This window comes from Chelon labrosus (genome assembly GCF_963514085.1).
Source record: "Chelon labrosus genome assembly, chromosome: 8".
NCBI lineage: Eukaryota > Metazoa > Chordata > Actinopteri > Mugiliformes > Mugilidae > Chelon > Chelon labrosus.
This window is the reverse complement of record NC_140358.1, coordinates 29,891,902-29,903,625: the sequence shown is the minus strand read 5'-3', so window position 1 is coordinate 29,903,625 and position 11,724 is coordinate 29,891,902. Positions and strand designations below refer to the sequence as shown.

The 11,724-nt window shown below is 42.0% G+C and overlaps 1 protein-coding gene across 1 annotated transcript; it reads left to right on the top strand.

The window, feature by feature from the left end:
* Positions 1 to 3,473: 3,473 nt before the first annotated feature.
* On the top strand, positions 3,474 to 11,603 carry emx3 (empty spiracles homeobox 3; the record flags this gene model as incomplete). The annotated part of the gene is made up of 3 exons (XM_084550608.1): positions 3,474 to 3,858; positions 8,513 to 8,697; positions 9,822 to 11,603. 3 exons carry the CDS (start codon positions 3,474 to 3,476, stop codon positions 9,987 to 9,989), a joined length of 738 nt encoding a protein of 245 aa, XP_084406734.1. The 3' UTR covers positions 9,990 to 11,603.
* Between the last annotated feature and the right edge of the window lie 121 nt (positions 11,604 to 11,724).

Here is an 11,724-nt window from a genome sequence, read left to right as displayed (position 1 = left end):
ATGTTAAAGCAAATCATGTTGAAGGGTTGTGGATCAAATATGATGGAGCAGGGTTTTTAATTTAATTTAATTCAACTAAATATTTAAAATATTAAAATGTCTAAAATCTTTAAATATGCATTAATGTATTCCATATTAGTGATTTTTGTTACTTACCAGGATATTCACTTATTAATTATTGCCAGTTGGACAATTGGATAGATGGATGATTGAATGAACAGATACAGTTCAGAGACACAGACGTCAGTTTTTCTGTCCATCTTTGTCTGAAAAAGAAAAAAGAAAAAAGACTTTTTTTTTCTGCCGAAAGTCAAAAATAAATAAATAAATAAAACATTGTGTGATTCACGATGTGGCCACTAGAGGGAGGCAGAGGACAGTGAGCTACTGAGAGACACAAGAACTGATTTATGACAAATAAATATAAGTCATGATGTTTTAACTACAAAGAGGTTTACTGATTTAAAATGAAGAATAAAAGTGTTTAGAACTTGATTCTAAATTAATCAAGATCATGTTAAGCTTCATCTTTATTGGTCCACTATGTGAAAGAGGGATAAAGGAAGGAAAGAGGGAAGGAAGGATAAAGGAAGGGAGATAAGATGAAGGAAGGAAGCGACTAACTCTGAGTTCAGATCAGCGTTCACACCTGGACACTTGAGATCAGATCAGATTTAACTTTAACTACCAGTCGTCTCTAAAGCTGAGAGCAGGTCTGAACCTCCAGGTGAAGGTGTTCTGTTGTTCCTCCTCTGGGGGGCGCTGCAGTCAACCTTTACATTTAAAACTGTTTATTTTTAACACGGTGTCACATCAGACGACTGTTTACATTCTTCTTGTGGAGTCCTTGTCTTCTAAGGCTGTGATTGGTCGAGGGGCTGACACGGTGTCCGTCTCATGTCTCAGGCCCTTCAGGTTTGACACCTTTGACCTTTGACCTCTGAAGCTGAGCGGATGTGAAGGGATCAGAGAGTCGGCGTCCGTCTGACGAGCTGAAACCTGCCGAGAGGCTCGTTCTACTTTAGACGTCGCTGTGTTGACGTGAGATGGACGACTCGCTCTGAAGAGTTTTAGATTCTAAAGAGACGACGTGACGAGAACACGAGTTAGTCACGGGTCAAAGCTTCTGCTGCCGTGTCACAACGTTCCCAGGAAACTTTCCTGACACCTGGAAACACCTGAAGCTCAGAGAGGAAAGAGACTCTACTGCCGGTGGATCCTGATTAATAGACACAAACACTGAGGTTCATAAAGATCAAAACCTTCAGCTGCAGTAAAGGAGAGAGGAGCATTAAGAGGCAGAGGTCCAAACACAGAGCCTTGTGGGACGCCACAATAACCAACTACAGGAGGAGATGATTTTAAAACAGCCACATGTTCGTCGTCGTCCTTCACTTGTTCTTGACTGTTTAATTATCTGCAGGTTCTTGAAGACTCTGAAAGAAGAAGCTGTTTTAGTTTTTAAAGAGCTGTTGATTAGTTAAAATGTCTTAAAATCTACAGGCTGTGATGAACTCGTTCCAGTTAAATGTGATTTAATTGTCAGATGAACTAATAATTCTAAACGGTCAACAGTCTGAGGAGTTTGTGTAAAGAGCTCTTCGTTCTGCAGGTTTCAGCTCTTTGACGAACAGGAACCGAGACTCGTTCGTACGTTCGTCCTGAAACGTTTCTCAAAAACAAAATAAAACTTCTGTCGTGACTGGACTGTGTCGACCCCCCCCCCCCAACCACCACCCTCTAGGTTTTGAAGTGGACCTTTAAAGAGCAGAGATTAAAAGTGGAAAGAAGAAATTTGCAGTTATTTCCTGTTAATATCGTCCCCTTGTTGGGCCCTAATGAGAGGAGTGGCCCCTTCACTTTCAAGAGGGCTTAGCAGCAGTGAGCTGGCTCCGGGCCGCGGGGACGACAATCACACTTTAACTCACAATGACTCACACCACTTAATTCCTCCTTTTCAGCGCCGTCGATGAAACGCCGGAGGCAAAATTAATAGATGCTAATGGGCGCCCTTCAATCAAAGCCGAGCGGCTCCAAGTCCTCCGCCGGCCGGGACGATTAATTAACACATGGAGTGGGAGGAGGAGGAGGAGGAGGAGGAGGAGGAGGAGGAGGAAGGAGGCCGACATACTGAGACTACAGGATGGAGCTCCTGGTTCACACGGGGCCTCTGCAGGGCGGCCCATTGAAGGTGCAGACCGGGGGGGTGGGGGGGCTTTGTGGAGCTTCCAGGGCCACAATTAGAGGCCCCTGAATGGGCTGACATTTGTCCTCCAGGTCCCAAAGCTGAACAGGAAAGAGTCAAAAAAATAATAAAAACATGAATTAAAAATACTAAAATGATGGAGTCTGACCTTTGACCTCTGTGTGGCGCCCCCCCGCTGTCAGAGCATGTCAACAGGCTGCTCATTAAACTGACGTCAGATCAAACTAATAAAACTATAAATATGTGAAAAGAGATTAAAAATAAAGATGAATCCTCTGTTACATTAAATCATCAATTTCTATTTAAACTGCTCACTGGCTCCAGGCATCGTGGTGCGTTCAAGTGCTGCTTTCTGCTGCTGATCCTACAAAAACAGAAACACCTGAATGCATCATCATAAAAACCTAAAACAGTTCAGTCAACGTTAGACCGACCTGCTCCTCCTCCATCCACCCTGACCTCCTCCTCTTCCTCCTCCTCCTCCTCCTCCTCCTCCTCATCACTCAGATCAGAAATATTCATTCATTAAAAAAATCACAATAAAATTAAATTAAATCACAACGAATGTGAATAAATAAAGACATAAACATATAAATCTTCATGAATTGATTCCTTTAGTTGTTGTTTTATTAATATAATTAATAATCGATGAAGACTGATTCATTTTATAATTAATTATTAGTTGGAGCCTCGTCAGTCATCATCACCTTTAACCTTCCTCCTCCTCCTCCTCCTCCTCCATCAACAAAATGGCTGTCGGAGCGGCTCCCCTTGTGCGCATGCTCAGCGCACCTCTGGCAGGCAGGCAGGGAGGGCAGGGCAGGTATCCGTGCGCAGCCTCCTGCCTGACAGACTCCCCCGGCTCGGCTCAGACTCCAGCATGTGGCCGCAGGAGGCGAGAGGAGACACCGCCTGATCAGAGCTCCGCTGCCCCGCCGCTCTCTGCTCCGACCCGGCGTCCTGCCCCGAGGATCCGCGCTGTGTCCGGCTCCGTCTCCCCGGAGGCTCTGAGAGGAGTTTGTCATTTATTTATTTTATTTCATTTAGTTTTTTATTACCGAGAGAAGAAGCGCGGCAGAGACACCGCCCCGGACCCGGACGCAGGTGTGAGGAAACTTCAGCCGCCTCCAGGTGCACGGAGCCCGGATTAGTGCGCCTTTACGCACCGGCGGACTGCGCTGGAGAGTTATGGGGAAACTGGGAGCGTGAGGAGCGGGGCCACGCGACTTCTTCATCTTCATCTTCCACTCAACGCCAGGTGCTCAACATGTTCCAGCACAGCAGCAACAAGAAATGCTTCACCATCGAGTCTCTGGTCGGGAAGGAGGCGAGCAGCCACGGCGGCGGCTCCGGGGATGAGCCCATCCGGCCCACGGCGCTCCGCTTCCCGGAGTCTCTGCACCCGGCCGCCGCCGCCGCCGCCGCCGGCGTCTTCGGCACCTGCTTCCAGGGGAGCAGCGGGAGGACTTTGTTCTCCGCGGGGCCGGACATGGTGCTCCAGGAGCCCGGGACGCACGCGCAGGGCCACGGCGGGCTGCCGCTGCACCCGCTGCAGATCCCGCCTCAGAGCTTCTTCAGCCCGCAGCACCGGGAGGCGCTCAGCTTCTACCCGTGGGTGCTGCGGAGCCGCTACCTGGGACACCGCTTCCAAGGTGAGCCCCGGTCCCGGTCCCGGCCCCGGCCCCGGTCCCGGTGACACTTTTATTGGTCTGAACTGATCCAAAGCTCCAGACTGATCAGTCCTCATTAATTCTGTTATTTATTCTCATGATAGAAAAATAATAACTTTGAATATTTAAATCATTGAAACAGTTTTTATTGAATCATTCAGTTCAGGTTTGTAATTTAAAATCTAAATTATAAAATCAGTTTATTTATATTAAAGCAGGATCTGAATCATCATTTAAAATATATTCTTATTGGGTTTTTTTTTTTTTTTTTTCACAAACTTTCTCCATTTATTTCTTTATTTATTTAAGTCTCCTCAGAGTTTCTGTTATTTTCTGTCTTTTATATTAAAACAGAAACAAACGTTTTAGTGGAAATGAGACTGAAGGAGGATTTAAGGTTCATTCAGTTTCCTTCTGTCTTAAAATGAAGCTAAATAAATTTAATCATCATAAACGTTGATTAAATATCTTGAACATTTATTTTCTTCTAAACTTAATGAACATTATATATTTATTAATATTATATATAAAGTACATTTATGATGTTTCATGTTTGGCCTGTTCAGTTTAAGAAAATTAAATAAATGAAATATATATAATTATAATTTCCATAAAATCAATGAAAATGAGAAAATATTTAGAAAAATAGAAAAATAACGTAAGAATAAATGTGTTTTAATATGTTTTAGTAATAATAAAAGAAGAAGAAGAAATCAAATGAAAAGTAATAATAAATACGACACAACTCAACGTTTAGTTAATAAATGAGATGATTAGAGGTCGTTTAAAAACAATTATAAATAAATGAATAAATGAATGAATATGATGCTGTGATTTGAACAAAGAAGAAAATCATCAGATTCAGATAAATCACTGGAACATAACAAACGCTTCTTAGAATTAAAAAGTAAATACTAATTCTAATCTTTCCCCCACGACAAACACACACAGACACACAACGACTAAAACATAAAGATGAAATAAATGAAACATTTAAATAATAAAAGAGAAATAAAAACACGATAACCTTTCTCCTTGAGAACATCATTTAAATAACTTTAACAGATTCATTTGAATCAAATTATGTTGAAAAAACTAATGACAACAGAATAATAATAATAATAATAATAACTGTTTAGTAAAATAAAACTCAAAGAGTTTGAACAAAGTTTGGAGAAAAACAAACCTCATGGATGTTTTCTGCAGAGTTTGGATCAAATGAAAAACTTTCAGTGTGATTCTCATCTCAGTCACACATTTATATTTATATCAATAAATAAATCAAAGGTTTACTCACACGTCTCTTAAGTTTTATTATTTATTGGTGTTAAATATATCAAATATTCTCTCTCTGGTGCTTTACCTAAAGTAAAAATAATTTTATAAATAGTTTTATTTATTTAAAATGTATTCACACTTATCATCAAAATACTCAAATTAAATGTAAATTCACTTCCAGATCAGATTATTAATAAACTGTTTATAACTGATAAGTAATTAATTTATATTTAGAATATTTTCAGGTTAATTTCGGTTTAAACGTTGGTGAAGGGACTACTTTCAGTGGCGGATGGATCCAGTGAAGGTCAAAGTAGAATCTCCTTGATCTGAATAAATGATCATTAGTGGTGATTTACCTGCTTGTTTAGACACCAGGTGAGTTAGTGTCAGAGTTGGGATCATGTAGAGTCTCTGTGGTTTTACAACAGTAGTTTAAATGTTTGGTGTCTCTCTGTTTTTATTTTATCTCTTTGTTTTTATTTTATTTTGTCTCTTTGTGTTTGTCTTGTCTTTTCTTTTTTAATGAATCTTTGTCCATAATCTCAGTTAATAAATTGTCAGAGCGGCTGTGGCTCAGTGGGTAGAGCAGGTTGTCCATGAACCAGAGGGTTAGTGGTTCGATCCCCAGAATGGGCCACATGCTGAAGTGTCCTTGAGCAAGACACTGAACCCCCAGCTGCTCCCAGTGTGTGAATGTGTCGATGTGTCTGCCAGTAGAAACGCTTTATATAAAAGCAAGACCATTTACACGTTAGCCTCGTTAGCTCTGTTAGCTAATCTGTAAAATAATGATCTGGGACAGTTTTCAATCATCACTTGTTGTTGTAAAGGCAAATTTTTGTCGTCATGGCAACATCACATCCTTGTTGCTGCTCTCCTGTTTTAATGTGACTTCCTGTCTGCACTCAAGAAGAAGAGGATGAGGAGGATGAGGAAGCATCAGTGCTGAAGATGATGCCTCTTCTTCTTCTTCTTCTGTCGTCTTTCCTCTGAAGTTTTCTGTTTTCTGTTTCTGTTTTGCTTTCAACTCCACTTCTACTTTTTCTTCTTTTCCTCTTTTTTATTTTGTTCTATTCTTATTTTCTTCTTCTCCTATTCCTTTTCTTCTTTTCTCCTTATTCTTTTTATTTCCTTCTCTTCTTTTCTCCTATTCCACTTCCTTCTTCTCTTCCTTCCATCCTACCTCAGTCTCTTATTCTTCAGGTGTAGTTGTTGTAATGATCATGTGACCAGAGTCAATCTGATCAGATCTGATGTGTCGACCTCCTTCCTGCAGCCCTTCAAAATAAAAGTCTGCAGAGACTAAAAGCAGCACATTGTTGGGACGTGTCTACGATCAAGGAGTCGATAGATCTGTCTGAACGTTTTTAAATGTCTAAACGTTCAGATTATTTCCAGGTGAAGACACGACAGATGATTAATAATTAATAACTGATCAGATCTCAGACTCCTTCTTTAAACTAACTCTTATTAAATCTAAACATCTCGCTAACGTCCAGTTTGACGGAAACGTATTTTTTTGGCGGGTTTTCTGTCCGACCCTCGTGGACGTAGTTTCTCTGTGACCTCTCAGTAAACCTCAGCGTCGTCACATTAAAGATCCTTTCAGGTTATCTGACACTCAACAGAAACATTTGCAAACCGACGCGTCCATCAGTCACGGCTGCCGCCTGCAGAGTTTGCATATGAATGTCGCTAACATTGGAGAAAAGGCGTGAGGACGCGTCGGGCGCCATTGTCCTCCTCGCCGCCGGTTAGCCCACTCTTTTTGCGTAGCGCCCGTCGTTGCTTTCGTCGTCGTCGGCGGTGACGGCGGCGGCGTAGCCTTCGAGGACGGATTTGTTTTTATGTAAAGACACATTCACGTATTAATTTTAATAAACGGTCAGAAACATCGGAGGCGAAGGTCGACGGCGACTTTTCTTTCATCGGCTCATAAACAAATGAGATGTTTTCAATCTGCGAAAAACTTCACTTCAGGAAAATCAGCTGAACCGAGATGGAAATCATTTCGTGGAGGCGTGAGCTAACGTTGGTCGCTTCAATCTGTTCAGTAGAAAGAGTTTTAGTTTGATTTTCATCGTTTCTCTAAAACAAAATGGCGGGAACTGGTGGGTAAGAGTGGCCCGAGGGAAACGATCGAAACGTTGACGCTTTTTTGCATAAAATAAAAGATTATCTGATCGATCTGCAGATTTTCAAACTGAATCGTCAAACAAAGTTTTCTTTTTATTTTCCGCGTGTTTACGTTTTTTATGTGAAGCTTGAACCAGATGTTCCTGTAAAACAGTTTTACTGCCGCACGGCTGAGAGACTGTGGGCGTGGCGTTTATGACTCTGACGTCACAACGGACAAAACAAAGGAAGCAACAAAAGTCGACTTGTCTCTGAATTAAACTTCAGTTTTATCTCTGAAAAGATGAAAAAGATGCAAAGAGTCATTAATCTTAGTCAGTTTAAACGGTCTGAAGCTCAACAAGATGAGACTTTAATCAGGTTCATCTGATCTGATCATAAATGATAAACTCTGAGCAGAGCGCTGATATCAGACGTGGTCGGTTCAGTCCCTGCGTCCTCTCAGAGCTTTAACTGAGTCCTGTGTGTAACTTATTTATTCAGATGAACAGATTTAAATGTCGTTTACATGTGAACACCGTCAGGTTCTGGGTTTTGTGGGTGTGTTTGTCATAAAATCCAGATGCAAATGTCAAACAGACGAAGTGTTTGTTCATCAGCCACAGGCTTCTCCATCCCTGTGAGGACCGGTTTACTGAGGATGACCGTTACCCTGGATCATGTCTGTCAGGCTGCATCCAGTCTGACAGACATGGTTCAGGGATTAAACTTTATTTTTATATTAATTAACATCGACTATTAGATCAGGAGCAGACGATTGTCCTCAGCTTGTTGTCTCTTCTTCTTCTTCTTTCCTTTTTTGTCTGTTTCTCGTTCTTTTCTTCTTCTTTAGTTTTTCTTTTTCTTCCTCTTTCCTTTTTTGTCTGTTTCTCGTTCTTTTCTTCTTCTTTAGTTTTTCTTTTTCTTCCTCTTTCCTTTTTTGTCTGTTTCTCGTTCTTTTCTTCTTCTTTAGTTTTTCTTTTTCTTCTTCTTTCCTTTTTTGTCTGTTTCTCGTTCTTTTCTTCTTCTTTACTTTTTCTTCTTTCCTTTTTCCTTCTCCTTCTTCTTCCATCTGATTAGAGGTGTATTAACAAACCCTGGACCTTGTCTGTCAGGCTCCATCCAGTCAGGTAGAGCCTGACAGACGTGATCCAGGGATGAAACTTTAATTTCATATGAATCAAAATCAACTTCAGGCCCAGACATTTGTCCTCATCTTGTCTGTCCTGTCTTTGTCCAGGGGAGGACAGCAGTCCAGAGAACCTGCTGCTCCACGGCCCGTTCTCCAGGAAACCCAAACGGATCCGGACGGCGTTCTCTCCGTCTCAGCTGCTTCGTCTGGAGCGAGCCTTCGAGAAGAACCACTACGTGGTCGGAGCCGAGAGGAAGCAGCTGGCCAGCGGGCTGTGTCTGACCGAGACGCAGGTGAGCATCATGGGAAACGGAGGAGGAGGAGGGAGGCATGATGGGAAAATGAGGCTGATTATTTAATGCTGAAATACACAAATGAATCAGTGAACACATGAACTGATGAAAAACTATTTAAAAAACGAATGAGCACATGAACACCCAGCAAACTGATGAAAGCATGGATGAAACAAAAGGCCTGAATCACTGATGAATGAATGAAAACTAAAACAACAAGTTAATGTCGTTAAAGAAAATATCAATCAATCAATCAATCAGTTAAAAGTCACATCATCAGAGTAAACTAACAGTTATGATGAAGTGATGTTCGGTCGGTCGGAGGATGAGTCGACCGTTAGTCAGCTCAGGATGATTGACAGCATTTCATCATCAGGTCGCCACGGCAACGCCACTGATTCATCCCCAATTATTAATGAGCTCATTTCCCAGAAAGAGATCCGTCAGACGTCAGAGATTATTAATCCTCATTAATCACTAAGATCACGTCACTTCCTGTTTCTCCTCCTCTTCATCCTCAGCTCCAGTTATTTATTCATCAGACAGAGGCATGCTGGGAAATATTTCATTACTGATCAGATATATTTATATATATAATCACTTCTCTTTATTTATTATTGTTCTCCTCTTTGTTGTTTTCTTTCTTTCTTACTTTTTCGTCTACTCTCTTCATGTCTGTTAACGTGTCCCGTTCATGTGTTCATGTCTGTTAACGTGTCCCGTTCGTGTGTTCATGTCTGTTAACGTGTCCCGTTCATGTGTTCATGTCTGTTAACGTGTCCCGTTCATGTCTGTTAACGTGTCCCGTTCGTGTGTTCATGTCTGTTAACGTGTCCCGTTCATGTGTTCATGTCTGTTAACGTGTCCCGTTCATGTCTGTTAACGTGTCCCGTTCGTGTGTTCATGTCTCTTAACGTGTCCCGTTCATGTGTTCATGTCTGTTAACGTGTCCCGTTCATGTGTTCATGTCTGTTAACGTGTCCCGTTCATGTGTTCATGTCTGTTAACGTGTCCCGTTCATGTGTTCATGTCTGTTAACGTGTCCCGTTCATGTGTTCATGTCTGTTAACGTGTCCCGTTCATGTGTTCATGTCTGTTAACGTGTCCCGTTCATGTGTTCACAGGTCAAGGTTTGGTTTCAGAACCGCAGGACGAAGCACAAGCGTCAGAAGTTGGAGGAAGAGTCTCCGGAGGCTCAGCAGAAGAGGAAGGGAAGCCAACACGTCAGCCGCTGGAGAGCAGCCACGCAGCAGCCTGGTGGGGAGGATGTGGACGTCCTCAGCGACGACTAGACGCCAGCGAACGCACCGCGTTACGTTTACTGACTAGACGCCAGCGAACGCACCACCACACACTCAGACACAAAACCTGCCATGAAGTCAGGAAACATGACAGAACTGTTATCTGAACGGATTTAAACACAACCATGAGACCCTGAACGCACCGTGTTGTGTTTACTGACTAGACGGCAGCGAACGCACCGTGTTGTGTTTACTGACTAGATGCCAGTGAACGCACCGTCACACACTCAAACCTGCGGTGAAGTCAGGAAACACGGCGTCAAACATCTGGAACGATGAGACATTTTAAAACAGATTTAAACACACGATCACAACCATGAGACCCTGAACGCACCGTGTTGTGTTTACTGACCAGACGGCAGTGAACGCACCGTGTTGTGTTTACTGACCAGACGGCAGTGAACGCACCGTGTTGTGTTTACTGACCAGACGGCAGTGAACGCACCGTGTCTTCTCCACGACCTCCACTTCCTGTTTCATCCTCTAAAACAAACCCAACAACATTTAGACGTTGGTCTGAAGCCCTGATTAAAACTAAAGTACTTAAAGTCAAACGTTGGTTATTTAAGGACAGAAAGACAAACTGGAGCTGAGAGGAGGAGGAGGAGTTTATGTAGCTTTGAATTATTCAAACTAAACCGACCAATACATGAAATGTATTACATTAATGTGAAAGTAAGAACAATCTGAACTTTAGGAGTTTTTAATTCCTCTCTGATGACGTCTGGAGCAGCGACTCTGACGGTTTCTACTAAAAACTACAGGATGATGTTTAAACCTTTAAAAGGAGCTGACATGAAGTTGGAGCTGCAGGAAGAAACAGGAAGATGTTGAATGAATTCTTTTTAAAAGCCTTTAGAATAATCTGATATCAGACCATAACACTCATAATGTACATTCACGTGACAAACACTCGGCTCGGTGTCCTGTTACAGACGGAGACAAAACAAAAGAGGAACGACTGTTTTACTGAAATGTCCTGGTGGAGTTGGACAGACGAGGATCTGAAGCGTCCAAGAAGCGAAGCGCTGTCTGGGCTGACTGAACGCTCGACGACGCCAGCGTCTGGAAAATAAAAACTGAGACGACTGAAGGTTTCTGAGCGTCCGTCTGCAGCAAAGAGAAAAGTTATCTGTCTGAGAACTTCTCACGTCCCAGAGAACAGCTTCTTCTCAGGAGGAATATTTCACAAAGATGAGACGCTGAAAACATTAAAAAACTAATCAGTTCTTTTTCTTTCTGGCAGCTCTGAACCCAAAACAAGCAGGAACTCATGGAAAATCAGTTTCAAGCATCAGACCAGGTTGTTTCTTTGAGTCTTTGAGGAGTTTCTTTTATTTCTGAGAGAATCTGAGACATGAGACGAGGTTCATCAGCTCCGGTTAGCTTCCCCCGCTAGCTAGCTAGCCTGCGTTTACATGCGCTAGAGCAACTAAACCGGATTATGTCTGAAATCAGATCAGGAAAGTGACACCTGCAGGATGAGCTGGACGTCACAGAATCTGGAAACGTTTAATATTTTCCTCATTGTCAACAAACGAAACAACAACCTGAAGATTTCACTGACAGACGTTAGTGTTTAAATAACAAACAGCTGCAGCGCCCTGGGACAAATAAATAAATAATAAATAAATAAATAAAATCCACATGATATTTAGGACATTTATGTAGTTAATGGATTTCAATGAACAGTTTTATTTTATTCTTAATATTTCTTTTTTTTTCT